The 19,434-nt window shown below is 31.8% G+C and overlaps 1 protein-coding gene across 1 annotated transcript; it reads right to left on the bottom strand.

Moving 5' to 3' along the window:
* Window positions 1-239: 239 nt before the first annotated feature.
* Window positions 240-19,168, bottom strand: LOC114342703 (uncharacterized). Its single transcript, XM_028293501.1, has 6 exons — window positions 19,091-19,168; window positions 16,551-16,589; window positions 14,006-14,133; window positions 6,587-6,803; window positions 4,570-4,705; window positions 240-447 (listed from the first exon to the last, which is right to left on the bottom strand). The coding sequence occupies exons 1-6, from the start codon at window positions 19,125-19,127 to the stop codon at window positions 324-326; spliced, it is 681 nt and encodes a 226-aa protein (XP_028149302.1). The 5' UTR covers window positions 19,128-19,168; the 3' UTR covers window positions 240-323.
* Between the last annotated feature and the right edge of the window lie 266 nt (window positions 19,169-19,434).

The following is a 19,434-nucleotide window of genomic DNA, read 5'->3' on the forward strand; positions in this document are numbered from 1 at the left end:
CAACAAATACAAAAAGATGTTTTGTTTTGCGAGAAATCGCTGTTATGTAATTCCTCAAGTTCTTTGTCTATAACGATCTTATCGACATCCGGATCAACTGTTACCCAAAAAATTTGTATTCTACGGGTCAAAATGTATAAAAAAAACTTGGGTAAGTCCATCTGAATAAAGGAGGCCGTTGTACCACCTGGCGACAGGACTATTATGTCAGTTTTATATAAAGTTAATAAAAAGCATGATAGAAAAATATAATATATTTTTTAAACAATCATCTTAGAACTTCAGACTTAACTTAAAGCTTAAAACTTATTTTACAGCTTAGTTCATTCTTGACATGGAGACATGACAGCATTATTGAAGTCGGTGAATAACTTGTTGATCTTCTCTGTATTTGGACAGTACTGTTTATAGGTGTTTGGGAAACATTGAGATGCTGGTACGTAAATTCTAAAAAATATATAGAAAATGAAAAAAAAAATCAATAAAAGCTTACCATTATAACCATTCTAAGAAGCCCTGTTTATATTATTTGCGATTTCAATGATAATGATATGATATTAATTTTTCCGTTCTTAACTACAAAAAATTTGTTTGTCTGGTTTTTCCTATCTTGGACTATTTTCCAAAAGGCGTACGAAAGTGATGAAAAATGATAAATTTGTAATTCGGAAATACATTACATAAATGAGTTTAATTTTGCTACCCGGGGGTTTTTAGAATTGCTGACCAGGAAATTTCACGAGTGTGACGACAATAATCTCCGAGGCATCTGTACTCCAGGATTGTTTTATAGAAATTTGATACAAAATCAAAGCAATCTCGCTACTCGGGACCTTTGAGATTACTAAATACAAAAATTGCGTCGGCGATGGTCTTAGAGGTATCTGCTGCCCAGAATGGACACCTGGTTTCGTTTTCTGGGGTTTTATGGAAATTTGATAAAAAATCAATTTAAACTCGTTACTCGGGAGGTTTATAGGGCCACTGAACACAATATGTCAGCGATGGTCTCCGAGACAAATAGTGCACATAAAAGGTCTCATCTGGGGTTTTGTAAACTCAATACCAAATCAGTTTGCAAACTCGTTACGTACTAGGAAGCTTTTAGGGAAGATAATAACGAACATAATGATGAAGATAGTCTTCGAGATACCTGGTGTTCAGTACGGGCCTTGTCTCGTAAAGTTTTATGGAAATTTGATACAAAATCAATGCAAACTCATTAGCACAGTCGGGATACTATTTGACCTTGCATTAGGAGCTGCCCCAAATTTTATTTTTCTAATTTTTAGGGAGGTCAATAGTAGTATAAATTTAAAATCTCGACTGAATTTGACCGTTGCGTTAGCCGCCATCTTGATTTTAAACGAGAACGGTTTTTGCTCAATATCTCCGCCATTTTCAACTTTTCGACAAAAATATGTAAACTGAAATTATTGAAAATGCAATTTTGTGTAATTTCGTTTATTATAATTTTTTTCGTGCGCTCCATATTTTTCGAGTTATGGGGAAAAACAATGACAGTTACAGCGTAATTATTGATTTATTGAATTATCTCGTTTATTATTACTTCACAACAAATTTTAACCCATAGAAAAATGAAGACAATTAAATTTTGTACAATTTTGATCTGTTTCATTTTTTGATAAAATCAATATTTAAGGTAGTACGTATGCGGTAACGGCCCGAGCGTACGACCCGATTGATTTTAAAGGAAATTGTTTTTGTTCAATATCTTCCCCATTTTCAACTTTTCGACAAAAAATGTAAGGACTGAAATTGTTGCAATTACGATTTACTACAATTTTTCGAGAGAACCAGTGGCGGGTCTAAGAGGAGGGATGGGAAAATTACCCCCAACGGGGTCCAAAATTAAAAAAAAATTGTTGAAATATTAAAATATGTTAGCTGACATGAAACTTAATTATCGACAGACAAATTCAACCAATAAAACCCGCTAGTTAATAAAATTAAGTGAACTTAATGCATATAAGTTATTATTTATGTCTTTTATGTACTTAGTTTGGTTGGTGTTTCATTGGAAGTTTCAAAAATTGTATAAAATATAATTTACTTTATTTTTGTTTATGTACAATTATGTCGTAATATTAATAATAAATGAGACAATTCAATAATTATGCTTCCCCTCCGCTTCCACTATTTTCCTCCTTAACTCGGAAAATATTGACCGCATAAAAAAATTGTGGAAAAGAAATTGTAGGAAATTGCGTTTCCTACAATTAGATATTAAGATATTAAGCAACAACGGTTCTCCTATAAAATCAATATGGCGGCTAATGCAACCGCAGAATTCAGTCGAGATTTTAAATTTACACTACTATTGATCTCCCCTAAAGGATAGAATTATAAAATTTGGAGCATCTCGGAAAAAAGATTCAATTCAGTAATTATGCTCACCCCCACCACTTTTTACTATTTTCCCACTTAACTCGGAAAATATCAACCGCATGAAAAAAATTGTTAAAAAGAAATTGTAGGAAATTATATTTGGAACAATAATTTAAGTTGAAAATGGCGTAGATATTGAACAAAAACAATTGCTACAAAATCAATCAGGTCTTACGCTCGCGCCATTATCGCATACATACCACCTTATATATTAACTTAAGCAAAAAAATGAAAGAAACTAAAATTGTGTAGAATTCAGTTGTCTCTATTTTTGTATAGGAACATTTTTGTCGTAAAACTATCAATCAACGAGATAATTCAATAATTATGCTCTATTTATATACAGGGTGAGGCAAATAAAGGGCCTATTAGAAATATCTCGAGAACTAAAGGCAACAGAATCATGAAAATTGGAATAAAGGGGTTTTAAAGGATGATCTACTAAATGAAAATATTTTTATCTCTTTGCAACTTCCGGTTATACCGGAAGTTGCTTATAACTTTGTTTTTTTTAAATGGGACACCCTGTATATTTTTACATTTTTGAATTCTCTTTGATGTCTTCTTTCTTAAAATATGAGGTGTTGTAATATTATACAGGGTATTTTAAAAGATAATTACGTTTTTTTATTAATTTCGTAGCAAAATTAACACCTTGTAGAATTGTAGTAGTTTGACATCTAAAACTCTGCTTACGTTCAAATGATTTTTAATATACTCTACTATTGTTAAGAATCATTAGTATAGCTAAATTTTTAATTTTAGTGTACAGGGTTGGTCGAAACTCGGAATGTGTAATTTCTGAGTTTGCATGGAACACCCTGTATTTTAGTATTGTAATGAAATGATATTTTATGGTACTTTTTTATTTCTTGTGCATTTCCTATACCTAACTGCTTTAATTTGTGCTTAATTGTTAATCGCACCAACAATTTTAACTACGTAGGTATTTTGATAGCTAAACCATTATTGGTAATTTTAAGGACCAGTCTGGATTAATATGTATTTATTTCTGAAAAAATATTTGGGATTGAGTATTTTCACGGCCAACTTAATAAAATTTTACGTATTTTTTGTTGCAATTAATGGTTAGCTTGAATCACCAATAACTCACAAATTAAAGCAGTTAGGTATAGGAAATGCTTAAGAAATAAAAAAGTACTATAAAATTTCATTTCACTACAATACAAAAATACAGGGTGTTCCATTTAAGAAAACTCCGAAAATACTCATTCCGTGTTTCGACAAACCCTGTATACTGAAATTAAAAATTTGGCTATACTAATGATTCTTAACAATATTAGAGTATATTAAAAATCATTTGAATGTAAGTAGAGTTTTAGATGTCAAACTACTACAATTCTACAGGGTGTGAATATTGCTACGAAATTAATAAAAAAACGTAATTATCTTTTAAAATACCCTGTATAATATTACAAAACCTCATATTTTAAGAAAGAAGACATCGAGGAGAATCCAAAAATATAAAAATATACAGGGTGTCCCATTAAAAAAAACGAAGTTATAAGCAACTTCCGGTATAACCGGAAGTTGCAAAGAGATGAAAATATTTTCATTTAATAGATCATCCTTCAAAACCCCTTTATTCCAATTTTCATGATTCTGTTGCCTTTAGTTCTCGAGATATTTCTAATAGGCCAGTTCTCTGCCTCACCCTATATAACTGTCATTATTTTCCGCTATAACTCGGAAATCATCGAAAATTACAATTTCAACAATTTTGGCCGTTATACTTTTTGTCGAAAAGTTGAAAATGGCGAAGATATTGAACAAAAACGGTTCTCGTTTAAAATCAAGATGGCGGCTAACGCAATGGCGGAATTTAGTCGAGATTTTAAATTTACACTACTATTGACCTCCCCTAAAGATTAAAAAAAGTAAAATTTGGGGCAGCTCCTAATGCAAGGTTAGGCCTGTTATTCGTCTAACCCGACTGGACAACATTACTCAGCGGTTTCTGGAGTAGCTGATCACTAGTATCATCACATCGATGGTCTCCGACGCATCTGTTGAGGACGGGCTTAGTATTTTGGAGTTTTATAGAAATTAGTGAATGAAAATTAACGACATCGCACACTGATACAACATCAGTGTGCGATATCGTTAATTGGTGGTTTTAAACATTACGTGTATATTTACCTGCAATATTCTTGTCGAGAGTTAGGAATATTTTGATCGGCTCCGGCTTTTTGAGATTCAGTCGCTAAGCATTTAATATACTCAATTTGTATTGCGTATCTCCCAAAGTTTTTTAAGCAACCGATGATTTCTGAATCTACAATGAAAAAAAAAATAATTCTATTAAAATTCTATTAATTAATAAAAAATTAAAAAAATATATAATCTATAATTAAACACTTAAAACATTACAAAAAACAAACGATTTTGCGCAACACTAAACATTTTCTTGGGCCATTCTAAGCAAAAACTGTCGTTACAAGTTTTTCGCAGGATGCATAGTTTTCGAGATAAACGCTGTTGAACATCCAAAAAAATAGAAAAATTGCAATTTTTGAACAGGAATAATTGTTGATTAAGAAAATAATATTTTGTAATTTTGCAAGTTTTTTGTTAACAATCGTATCAATATCCGGACTAATGGTTACCCAAAAGATTCGTGTTTTACAGGTCCAAGTAGGTACATAAAAAAACTTTGGTGTAAGTGCATTTAAATAAGGGACGCCGTTGACTTTTGACTGTTTGTGTAGCTTTCGGGACTGACTGATCCCTTGATCTAGACGTAGTTGTGAGATTATTAAAGGAAAGCTTGATGATACTAAACATGTTAAAGTAACACACATATTAAAAACAAAAGACAAAGGACAAAATACATTAAGAAATTTTGATTAAACAACAGAAATGAGCATAATAATTACTGTGTCAAGTTTAATATATTATTATATCTGTGGAAAATATAAATATCACGACTACGGCTTGAATATCAAGCCGATCAAAGGATCAAACAAACCCGAAAGCTAGACAAAGAGTCAAAAGAGAGTAAGAACTCTGAGGACTAACAAAAATTTCGATTTAATTTCAAAGTTAAGGTCATTAAACTTCGTTTTTTGTCCTCTTTTAAAATGTGCAAACGAACATGGATTTTTGTTATTATTAGTAAGTGGGTCGTTCCGATATACTTAATAAGTATTGATTATTTCTATTTAAAATGACTATTTATTTATTAGCTTTAATAATTTATAAATTAATGTTAACAACACCTGCATTTTAATCTCGAGATTGCTTAAAAATGTCAATATAGATAGTTCATTTCAAAATTAACCTATCAATTTTTTGTGCTTTTTCTTTCTTGGCAATATAATTTTTCTCTTATGGCAGGAACATCTTAAAAAAATACAGTGTTGTATACCCCATACCCCAAACTTTCGTGTATGTTCCAATTAATTTCTGATTGTGGTACCATTAGTTAAACAATGTATTTAAAACTTTTTTTACCGCTTAATATTTTTTCGATAAGTCAGTTTTTATCGAGATGCGGCTTTATTAATGTTTTAAAATATACCTAAAAATGTAAATAATAAATAATTTTCATATTATTACCTATAATCTCTATTACCGGGTCTCTATAATCTTACTTAAATATTAACAAAATGTCATGGATCTTACAAATTTTTTCAAAATATCTCGATAAAAACTTTCTTATGTGCCATTCCACGAACATACGCCTGTTTTGGATTACTTCGACAACGAATATTTTACTGTGCAACATAAGAAGCACGAAAATAAATGGCGCTAATAATTATTCCAATAAACAACAATGTAATTTGCAATTTAATTTCGTTCTTCTTATTTTGCACAGTAAAATATTCGTTGTCGAAATAATCCAAAACAGGCCTATGTTCGTGGAATAGGGTATATAAAAAAAGTAATAGGGACTAGAAAGTTTTAAAAGCATTGTGTTTAACTAATGGTCTTTACTAAAGACACTAAATTAAAAAAACTAATGGTATCACAATATTAATTTAATTCGGACGTACTCAAAAATTTCAGGGGTTTTAAGGAAACAAAACCTCCATAAAATTTGTGTGGAGTGCACAAATTCCACTATTTTTTTAAAAATGTTTGTGCATTCTCTAGCGTTTGTAAGATATTTTCCATCGCGATTAAAACACTGTGCTTTTAAGTTTACTCTACTTACCTGCATATAAATCTTTGACATCGTACAAATATTCAACTATTGATTGTACATAATCCAAAACGAATTCTGGTAAATATTTTTGCTTGTTAGCCAAACAAGCTGTAGAATCCCTAAATGCGTCACGACTACACTCTTCTATTTTGCTAATATATTCATTCTTAGCAATTTTATAAATGCTTGTCCCCGACATACAATACTTCATTTTAGCAAACGTAACCTAAAACAAAAGCAGTTCAAATGAAAAATAACAGAAAAAGATATCTTAAAAGCTTAGGAGCAAATATTTGACGGCTATTCCTAATTTTTCTTTCTTTATTTGGCGAATTACGTTTAGTTATTCTCACTGGTATGGAGATGTAAACATTAGTTGATAATGAAATGTTCATCATTAATTTAGAGATGGCTCTTCAATGTTTTTGGATAACCGTTATTTGCCTTAAATTAATTATTTATTAAATATATTATCAATATTATTTAATAAACAACCCAAGATATTCCTAAAGCCGTTTCATATAATTAGTAACCTTGTTCGTCACTGTTTTGTCACCATATTCTGTTCGACAGAGTGCGTTACATGAAAAAGATAGAGCGTTCGATTTGGAAAATATCACCACGGACATGGTGTTAATTTTCTGTGAATCCTGAAAAACCTTATATATATTTTTTAAAAATTTAGAGGCATAATGAAGGATTAATTATTACTGAGGACAGAAATTCCCTTAGAATAAATGAAAAGTTTCTTTTGAGTAAGATATTTGAAGCTAAATATCACACTAAATTTTCTCTTGTTTTTTTCACTCCTGTAACCTATTAAAATAAACATTATAGAACTTTTCAGGGACTTTAGGCCCTCGGTAATAACGTTATATTTCATTTTGCGTTTAAACTTTTCAAAAATACCTATTAGTTTTCTCAGAATTCGAAAAAATAAATGTATTTAAATAGCACCGGAGCCGAAAATTTGTGCCTATCCCCTTAATTAATTGCACGTACACCTACCCTAATTATTTTACATATCACACGTTAATGATCACTCTAATGACATATTTTGATAATTAGTTATCCCCGAATGGTATGGGATGGCTTATCTTTACTGTCAATCAATATGGAATCAAAAATTGTACACCGAAACTATTACCAGAGAACGGCAGTTCTCGCCAGTGGCGCACGATACCCCTACAGGCGACACTATATAGTACACAAAATTTTCGGTTTTCTAAATCTGACTGAATTGAAAATTAAACCAAATCCTATTTTAAAGTTTAGGAAAAGACTCGCCCATCCATATAACAAATCTCCATTTCGGTCCAAGGCTGTGGATTTTGCGGCTCTTCTCATTCTGGGTTTGTTTTCCGTTCTCTTCCCCAAAACATCCAAAAAAATTTCAAAAATTTAAATCCGACCTTTGCGGCTTCTGATATTACTGATCATTACGCTTCCAACGCATGTCAAGCAATTTTACTTAACCAGACCTGTGAGAAATGTTCACCCTACCGAAAAAGTACATTCGGGTATAACAACTCATTGGGACGAGGTGTTTTAACCCGGATAAAAACCGGGATCACCCCACCTCGCTCCAATGCTCCAGGCCATCCCTTTTCCCCCTATAGCACGCTGATGCGCGATAGGGGCACAACTATCCTAGCCAAATGCTCTTCACAATGGAATCCTGGGTAATAAGATTCCAATGTGGTGCCTTAATCGATTTCTCCAACGCATGTCTAATTTTGAAAATCGGTCGCGCGTGAGATTTTCTCTCACATATCCAATTTTTCCTTTTTTACAAAATATAATTTTTGAAAGAACTTTTTTTTATTACCAAATAATAAGAACATAATAATGTAACATAATATAAATAATCACATATGATCAAATGCAAAAAAAATTATCGGAATGAAACCAATAATATTTAATCAATTTCCGTATCTTTATAATTTACGGCAACGCACTTTACATAAGTATAACAAAAATGCTCTGGGCAAACTAGTTAATAACAAGAATTACAATTTTTTACTTTTCTATTTTTGCGGCGAGGGCAAAATGAATAAAACTAAATATCCGATGGTTCAGGTTCTAATGAGTTCGGTAATGTTTTTTTGGCAATTCTTGCAATATAATTCCCAAGGCTTAAAGTGAAGTTTGGAATTGTCGAGCGATTCATAAGATGAGGTTTCATCAACGATAAAGCCAGATCCTTTAAAAAGAACCGACGTTCTTCTGTTTTATTATTATTATCTTTATACACAATGTAAATGTTGATGCCGCCAATATTTAAAATATGAAAAATATAAATATGGTTAGTTGCCATCTACAATTATCCCGCGAAACAGAATATAGGGTTTCATTTTATCACTTGAAGAGCACTAACTCAACAATCGGGTGAAACTAAGTTAACTGAATCACTATCTGAGCGGACGAGTCTAGTAGATTGTCGAGGGAGGATAGTTAGGAGAATAGAAGGTACTATTTAAGGTATAATTTCCCAGAAAATAGTTGTGTGCAATTTTCTGAAACCGCGAGAGAAAATCTCATATATTGACCACTGGTGGGTTCAGGAGAGACAGGAAAACCGCAAATACACCAAATCAATAGCGTTGAGTTAAGCTTTCAAATTATGTCTACGCGGTTAAGATCATACCTACACACGACTCAGTATAGCTGAAAAACTGAAAAACTAAACTTTCTATTTTTTTATTTTTTCGGCAATTTTACGAATTGCGCAAGTAATTGAACGTTTGTAGGAAGACACTAGACGCCTCTAACGGTTTATACATCATATCTGGGAAAATTCGAATTCTTAAATTATAGGCTTCAAACGTATGATCAAATCTATTTCTTATGGCAAAAATGGTTTTTCAATCTCAATAATTCCTGTAATACCTCCAGTTATCATACCTGACCTTGGATGAATCAGATACTACTTGTAAATACATTTCAAACTCACGTTTAATCATAAAAATCGGTTAAGCCGTTCAGAAGTTTTCGAGCTCCAAAAGTATAATTAATTTAATCATTATCGCCGAATCGATTTATGTAGTTGTAGTGGTTACGACGCTAAATTTAATCGGGCAATCCGAGTTCATTTGTCGGCCATAATTATTAGGATGGCTGGGATATGAACTCGGATTGTCTTATCACAAGTCTGGTGTCGTAACTGCTCCATCATTTGGGAGAAAATGCGACAAGCGCGACCATTTATAACGCTTAACCTGTAATCGAGAAACATTACATTCAACTTCATGCGTTTAATTTATAAAAAACTTTGAAAAACTCCTGATACAAGAATAAAAACCCCTAACCGCCGTAAAAATGAGTGTCGCATACAATATCCCAGCTACAAAAGAGGTGATATGAATATTACCTGGCGCGAAAATGTATTTTCATTGTGATGAAAAGTAAAATTCTAGTTTTATTTTGAAAGGTTTTTCCATAATATTTGCTAAATTTGAAGTAAAACGCGCCACAAAAAGCCTCAACGTAAAATGCAAACTGTATCAAAGTTACTCTTTTGTGGCGCGTTTTATTTCAAATTTAGCAAATATTATGGAAACGTCTTTCAAAATAAAACTAGAATTTTATTTTCCATCACAATGAAAATACATTTTCGCGCCACGTAATATTCATATCAGCTCTTTTGTAACTGGAATATTGTATGCGCCACTCATTTTTAAGGCGTTTAGCGGTTTTTGATTCATGTATATTTATTAATCAACTAAGATTTTCTTTTCTTATAAATTTCGAAAAAATTTTTAAAAATGGTTGATGCGGGAACTGCGTCTTATTTGGATTGGGAGAATATTTCTAAATTTTAAAGAAACACTTGGATTAATATTAAATTTGGCATATATATATATATATATATATATATATATATATATATATATATATATATATATATATATATATATATATAGCTAACATGTCAAAGAACAAAGTGCTATTGTCCGATGTGCGTTTTTGCCTTGGGTGTGACTTTTACCCCTTCTCGGCGGTGAAAAAATAAACTTTTAAGGTAAGTCCAGAAATGGATAAATTGACTAATTTTAAGCAACTTTTGTAAAGCGTATTTTTACTAACTTAATACTTTTTGATTATTCATCTGATTACTCAGAGGAGTAACCAAAGTGAAAGACGTTAAGGAACAGGTGGAAAAACTCAAATGGAAATTTGCAGCTATCATCATCCCACAAGCAGATGAAAGATCGAACAATCAAATAATCTACTGACTACCGTGAAAACATTAGAGGGGAAGGTCTCACATGAGATAGAGCCACGACCTCAAAAATCATGCCAGATGCCAGATGCCAGAACCAGATGCATGACCACAGCGCTGGATAGGAACCAGTGAAAAAGAGAAGGAGAGGCATATGTCCAAACATGGATAGATTAAGGCTCGAAGACAGATAGAATACTTTTTGAGTTCTTTACAAGTGCATATGTTCATATTTCAATAAAAAAAACACGTTTTGAGACGTTTTTTTTTAAACTCAGACAGTAAGTATTTTGTCGACAAAACTGTCTTAGGAAAAATGTAGACAATAAAAAATAAAGTAGACTATAAATTGTGTAAGTATAAGGTCTCTACATCCAGTAGAATTTGTTGTAGCTAATGAAAAATAGGTTCATATTTGTCAAATTCCCAATCGAATACTTCAACGTGAAATACAATAAAAATGAAGCGCTTTTTGGGGAAAACTCATTATAATTATTTTGAATTATATAAAAAAATTAAAAAAGGTTCTAGCACCAAAAGTAAGGAAGTTACGCTGAAAGTAAATTTGACCCCTATTTTTTTTGTAAAGAAATCCTGAAAATCACAGCCTAATTAGCAACCCGAATGAAATTAATCGTTAGCGCTTCAAAAGTTGCTTTACTCATGTACCTACGTATTGTTTATTATATATCTCATCGGTTCAAACTGCATATTTTTAAAAGAACTGTTGTTGAAAGTGCTTGAACGAGTCACTAATACCGAGTATATTCAAAATTTGAACAGCCATATCTTAACCAATTTTTATCTTAGATAAAAAGAAGAAAATCACAACATTCAAAAACGAAAAACACATGTTTTTACGCTTTAATATTTTTGATATCACTCATAACTACTAAATTATTTAAAAAAAGAACGTTTTTTAATTCAGACGATTGCCCGTATGTGCGTCAATGATAAATATAAAATTCTTAGATATATGTCAAAAAATGAGCAATAACTACCCCTTAAAATCCATCATAGTTCATTTACATAATATGTAACAACTAGATAATAATATGTTGCTTTTGTCGAATACTGAGAAAATAGGTCCTTATTGAAGCATAGCATATTGACAGATAAACTGTCAATGTCACGTAAAAATACCACATCAAAAATTATTCGACAAATTTTTATATGTCCGCAAGTGCTTGGTTTCCAAGATAAGGGGTGTTGAAATTTTTCTTGCAAACTGACTTCTTGATATATTATATCAATCCGTTTTAGAGCAATAAATAAATCGTCAGTTTGCAAGAAAAATTTCAACACCCCGTATCTTGGACACCAAGCACTTGCGGACATTTAAAAATTTTTTTTGTCGAATAATTTTTGGTGTGGTGAACATGGTATTTTTACGTGACATTGACAGCGTATCTGTCAATAGGCTATGCTTCAATAAGGATCTATTTCCTCAATATTCGGCCAAAGCAACAAATGGAATAGATTTTATCCATCATCAACTTGTCGTTGTAATGTTTTGGCTCACATATCTTCTTTTCTTGTACTATTTGTTAAACTAATTCTATTTTAACGTGATTCTTCTTATTGATTATCGATTGATTACATTTTTGTAACATTCAAATGAGTTTGAAAATATATAGTCATGTGCTACGAATGCAAGATAAATAATTAACTCAACGAAAGTTTACACATAACCAAACTTATTTGGAAGCCTACGATTTATTTCTTATTATTTCGTGCGAATTTAAAAAAAGAACAAACACATGAAGTCAAACAATATTCATTTTAAAGAAATTTGGTCACAAATATATAACAATTAAATAAAACAATAAAGTATTTAAAAACAAATTGAAACTACCTAGATGTTTTAGTCAATAGAATAAAATATTTCAATATAAAATTAATGATGTTTAAATTATTTTTATTTATTTATGTTTTCTCTGGTGGTCAGTTTTACCACCTCTAGTCCGTATGCAAGCTTGAATTTTCGTGGGCACGCTCCTAATCAAATTATCAATATTTTATTCTGGTAGGTACCTCCATTCTTTAAGAGCAGCTTGTACTATCCCAAAAATACTCTATAGGGTTAAGCTCGGGTGAGCAAGCAGGCCACTCCAAACAAGGCATATCTTCTGCTTCAATGAGGTCTCAAATCACTCTAATGATATGTGGAGGTCCATAATCATGCATGAAAATTAAATTTTTCCTGTTGCACCTTTCCAGAGCCTAACTACAGGTTATCAACATACCTGTGAGCAGTTAGAGTTGATTGGATGACAATTAAAGGAGTTTTTTTACAGATCAAAATGCCTCTCGAGAACATTACACTTCTTCTTTTATATATTATGTTAGCAGATCTGACAGTTATCGTTATTTCTTGTCTTTCTCGACGTCTAAGTACACGATTTCGTGGGTATTCTGATTTTACACAAATCCTGGCTTTTTCTGGAAATACCACATTTTGTCAATTCCCAATGTTCAAGTTTTGGTGGTGAAGACACCCATTTATGCGATCAATCTTGTGTTGCCTGGATAACTCGGGAACCCATAACTGTCTCCTGCTGTTTACTTCTTGACATCGACTCTTCTTCTTATCATTTCAACTGAAACAGTTACACCTGTAGCTTCCAAAAGCTGCCTTCGGAGCTACAGGTAAGAAACGGTTGGGTGTCTTCCAGCTGATTGGACAATTAAACGATCGTGGCGAGCCAGTATTACTTTTTAGCGACTTTCCCTTGCTTTATTTTTGAGTTTTCTTAATTCCTGTTACCTAGCATAGGTTTTGGACAGAACACCATATTATGTTACGCCTAGCTCTGCAGATATGTCCCTCTGAGATCATTACTTGTTCCACAAGACCAATAATCTTTCCCCTTTATAAGTTCTATAATCCCACATAAGGCATATTTTCGTTTATTTATTTTCGTTCGTAAAAGTTAGTTTATTTATTTTTGGTTCAATTTGTAACTCAAGCAAATCTTCTATAGAGTACCGAGCTGTAATATCTGATTGTGTTATTATATCGATTTTTTTTTGTTTTGAATAAAAACCTTTATTCCTTGCAACAATAATAAGTTTTTTCAAAAGAAATAAATATTGCTTTTTGTATTAGTGTGACCATATTAAAAAAAATCCATAACTTCTATACCTATTTATATTCTACAAGTAGTGTGTTTATAAAACTTTTGAATTAACATTTGAATTTTTACCTTTAGGTCGTCAGCACCAGAACTGGAGAGTCCATTTTCCACACAATTATTTATTATCTCATTTTCAATGTCTGCAAAATATGAACCTCCCGTGGATTCTAGGGCTCGCCTGGTGGCTCTTCTAAGGACTAAACACAAATCCATTCAAATAAACTTGAGTATGTTAAAAATAATGTTATGATGTACATACTATAGACAGTGAGGTAGATAAAGGGCCAAATAAAAATATTTCGACAACTAAAGGTAACGGAATGATGAAAATTGGAATGAAGGGGTTTCAAAGAGTGAACTATTTAATGAAAATATTTTTATCTATCTGTTACTTCTGGTATAATAACCGAAATAGCAAATAGATGAACATATTTTCATTAAATAGTTCACTCTCCAAAACCCCTCATAAGTCCCTTTTTTAAAATGACATACTGTATATTTTTATATTATAATTTATTCTCATCGATTTTTTCTTTCTTGATATTTAAGGTTCTGTAATTTTATACGGGGTAGTTGGGTCGAATGTGGATTCTCTCTGTTTACGTTGGAACTCACCATCAAAATATTAAGCAAATAATTCATTAGCAGGTTCTTTTTCATTAGGTCTGGTCCATTGATTATGTGTGTTCTTGATTGCAGGCATTGGGTATGCGTATGCGTATGTAACTACTAGTCTGATTGAGACTTTGTATATTTTTAGTTTTGTATTTCTGCATAAGTTCTTCTCCTTTATCTGCAGTATGTTTTGTTGCCTGTTAGTATTTACTCCGTTATGTCTTCACTTCTCTCTTATTATTGCCAGTTAAAATTACCCCCAAAATATTTAATCCGTTGAACTCTTCTTTCTAAAGGCTAGTTTTCTGTCTAGATTTATCTCGTCTTTTTTTCTGCTCTTCTAGAGTAGAGTTGATATGTTTTTCCTTTGTTAATTTCTAAGACATCTTTTCCGTGCTTCATTTGACAGGGTTATTATTGATTTTTTAATATTTGATTTCCTCTTCCCATAAGAACTATGTCATCTGCCTAATATACTACTCTTTGTGTCGACAAATGGGCTATAATTCTGCTGGCCTTAACTGTTCCTTCTAGTGCTATGTTGAATATTGTGGGTAAGAGTTCTGCCACCTTCTTTTTTTGTTACTTAAAAATGTAACACAAAATCAATTGAAATGCGAGAAACATGTATATTTACTTGTAAAGGCTGTTTACTAAATTATTTTGTTAGAAAGTATATTTTGCCATTTTTATTATACCCACTGTTACAATTATACAAATCGAAAATGGCGGGTTCGTTGGAAAATTCCCATGAGATTTTTTTGCATAATCACATTCGCGAGACACCCCAGAATAAGGTTCAAGAGGTCGCCCCCGCGAAAATTGGTCCAAATCTTTTTTTACAATTTTTTTAATCAAATTGCAAAAACAAATTGTTTCGGTCAGGATATGATCAATTTTTTTTTTAGGTTTTTTTTGACCATTCTGGATAAAAAAGGTCTCTTGTAATTTTTCTCTAAAGTTGATAGTTTTCGAGCTATAAGCAATTTAAAATTTGCAAAACGCGAATATGGCCATTTTTAATACTTCTTCTTCTTCTTCTTCTTTTTGTATAGACATGATTGTGTCTGTTTTTTCAATGTGCCTCTAGTAAGTTGTCGTTCCATGGTTTTCGTGGTCTTCCCTCTGATCGTCTTCCTATTGGGGAACCGTCTCTCGCTGTCCTTATTACTCTATTTGTTGTCATTCGGCTTATGTGGTCATTCCATTCTATTCTTCTGTTTTTTACCCAGTTATTAATGTTATCCACCTTGCATCTCCTAATACTTAATATTAAAAATTATTATTATGGAAGTCAGAAAATGACTGAATCAAAGTTTAAAGTCCCACCTACGTGAACAAATTTTTGTCATTAATAATTTATTACTAAACTGTTAGTTTTTATTATTAACAATGAGCGGTTCATTGTATTGACGCACCATTGACTGCCGGAATGGCAACTCTCTCGCACTCACCAGAATGGCATCTCTCAGCCTAATACGTGCATGGCCCTCTTTATTATTACTTATAAAGAACATCTTAGTAATAGAATAATGACAAAAATGTCTTCGGTATCTTGAAGGGATGGCATTAGTCTTTGATTTAGTCGCTTTCTGACTTTCATAATAATAACTTTTAAGCCTTGAAAATCACCATTTTTCGTTTTATTTTCAATTTTAAATTGCTTATAACTAGAAGACGATCAACTTTATGGAAAAATTATAACAGACCTTTTTTGTCCAGAGTGGTCGAATAAACGTAAAAAAATGTCCGTGCCGAAAATATTGATTTCTGCAATTTGATTAAAAAAAATTGTTAAAAAAAATTGGACCATTATTCACGTGGGCGACATCTTGAACCTTATTCTGGGATGTCTCATGAATGTGATTATGTAAAAAAATCTCATGGAAATATTTTTGTCAACGATCCCGCCGTTTTCGCCTTGTTAAAATTAGGTATATTTTCGTTGCCTATATATGTATATTACTACCATATTCATATTTTTCTATTAAAACATTACCTGCTCTCCTCTCGGGAACTTTTTCTGCATTGGTTAACCCTAAAATGAATAAAAACTATAAATAAAATCCATTTTAGTAAGTTAAACCATTTAAAAAGCGTTGAATACCCATAGTTGTTTTTGTGTGGAACTTTGAAAATTATTTTCAAAATTTAAACTCAAAATTACTAAAGATCGGTAGTTGGATATTATTTATAAAGTACTTAATTTGTAAAGACTGCGATTCAACATATTATTGGCCAAACATACCAATATCTATACAGACACACATAGTATACAAATAAACAAAGTGAACACTACTGCCTTAGCAAAACATGCTGTAGAAATTAACCATGGCTTTGATTTTGAAAATTTACATTTACTTTGATTCTAGAACAAGAGCAGAATTATAACAAAAGATGTATATTATTCTAGATGATTCACATAAAAAACCAACATTGCATAAATAATAAAACTGCTACCAGGCATTTCCCCAGTATATCACAATTTGTTAAATTGATTTTTTTTGTAAACACAATCATTGGTAGATGCTTTAAATACGGCTCTTTTTATTCTTCAAGTGCAATCTCCCAAGAAGGTTGGCTATTATTACGACTTTCTTCACCTTTGATACTACTGTTCTAAGCAGCTCGACAGAATTACAACTGTACCATTGTCTCAACGTGTTTAGCCAGGGTATACGTCTTCAGTCTATTCTTTTTAACCTTCCGATGACCAACCTTTTTTTGTTACACGGATGACCAAGAGGGGGAAAAATGACCCCAGGTCAAAAATGTCAAAAATGACAAATAACAAAAAAATGAATTCTTTTTTAATTTATATTTTTTTTTTTATTTTTATGGCATGGACTTTATGTCATTCAGCCAGTCACAACATGAATATTAGTGTCATGTGTAGTTTGTATGTTGAGTAAGTGTCTTGTTACTTTGCAAAGTCGACGTCATTAGCGTAAAACTACTTGGAATTACACATAATAGACTGTATTTTACTAAATATCAACTTCAAGATATATTTTTTATTCGTAAAATATAGGGAATTATTTTTATTTCAAAATATGAGGATATCCAGAATTATATTAAAGTAAAATAAAAAAATAATGAGTTACAAATTGAAAATACTTTTGAATTTATTAAAGAAAAACATACGCTGGGGTCACAATTTCCCCCGCTTGGTCATCCGAAGGTTAAGTGAAATTTAATAAAAAAGTTTCTTCTTGGTAAAAGGTATATTAGTTTAAAAAGCTCTAAAGGGCTACAAACATATGAACAAAACGTTTTCGTTCTGTAACAAGAGCATCATCAGTGTTACAAGAACATGGTGAGCCAACCAAAAAAATACAAAGGTCAAAGCCTTTCAAAAAACAGACAAAAGTCTTATATAAATGAAAACATCGAAAGATCCAAAGGATGGATAAAATTTCTAAGGATACGGCCCTAGGGCAACATATGACTCCCACACGTTGTAAGTGGGAGTTGACTTACAACGTGTGGGAGTCATATGTTGCCCTAGGGCCGTATCCTTAGGAGTTGTATCCATCCTTTGGATCTTTCGATGTTTTCATTTATATAAGACTTTTGTCTGTTTTTTGAAAGGCTTTGACCTTTGCATTTTTTGGTTGGCTCACCATGTCCTTGTAACACTGATGATGCTCTTGTTACAAAGCGAAAACGTTTTGTTCATATGTTTGTAGCCCTTTAGGGCCTTTAAGACTAAAATACCTTTTACCAAAAAGAACACTTTTTATTAAATTTCATTTGTAATTAATGGTATACAGCCAACTACAGGAAGTTCTTCCTTGTGGATTTCTATTCTTTTTCTTCCCAGTATCTTTCCTTTTTTAATAATTATTGAATAGATAACAATGCCAGTGAAAAAATTAAAAGAAGGATAGTGCTCGCCAGTACGTGTTACTATGGTTTAAGAATAAGGATGGCCTCAAAAATACATAGAAAAATTAAATTGACTGTCTACAATAACATGTGGTTCAGAAACTTGGTCACATACGCGTACACAAAATGACCAAGAACTGCTCAAATGGTTTGAGCAAAAAGTCCTAAGATGAATAATTAGAGGCATAACAGAACAAGGTGTGTGGCGCAGGCATTATAACTTTGAGTTGTGTAGAAGTGTTGGAGAACCTAAAGTTGTAACATTCGTTAAGGTTGCACGAATTAGATGTATAGGTCATCTAATAAGGCGAGAGGAAGATGCCATAATCAGAGATAAGAAGAAGGCCGATAAGAGCAAGATGAAGACCGAGACAACTTAGAAAATCATTTAAAATCTATTTGAATTAGAGCATGGAGAAGAGTTGCCAGAGACAGGGGCGAATGGAGGATTGTTCTGAAGAAGGCTTTGGCTCATAAAGGGCTATAACGCCACTGATGATGATAATAATTGAAACCGATAAGCATATTTATGGCACTCTCTGAACGAACTGAAATATAAGACCTCTATTGTGGTGGTCACTATTTCATGCAAAATATTATTATCTTTTATCTGTACTAACATATTTAACTTTTTCCTTAAGAAATACTCACCAAGAAATATAAAAACAGTTAACATTATCCAATTCATCTTAATGCTATTTTGGTACTTGTCACTATCACAGCTAGTTTCGGTTTACTTGATCTGTTCAACCAAGCTGTATTTATACATGCTTATTTAATAAATTATCTATTTGTTTATTTAAAAATATTTCATTAAATTTATTTTTAAAACTTTACTAGTATTTCCGGTCTTTTCTAGCTAAATGAAAACTACACATTTTATAAGATAAATATTATTATAAAAAATATACAATATGGTGCAAATGTAAGGAATAAATTCGTTATTTCACAACCCGGCAACTTTAAGGAAAAATCCTAGAAACTAGGGAAAAACA

The sequence above is a fragment of the Diabrotica virgifera genome, chromosome 5, assembly GCF_917563875.1.
Source record: "Diabrotica virgifera virgifera chromosome 5, PGI_DIABVI_V3a".
NCBI classification, from domain to species: Eukaryota; Metazoa; Arthropoda; class Insecta; order Coleoptera; family Chrysomelidae; genus Diabrotica; species Diabrotica virgifera.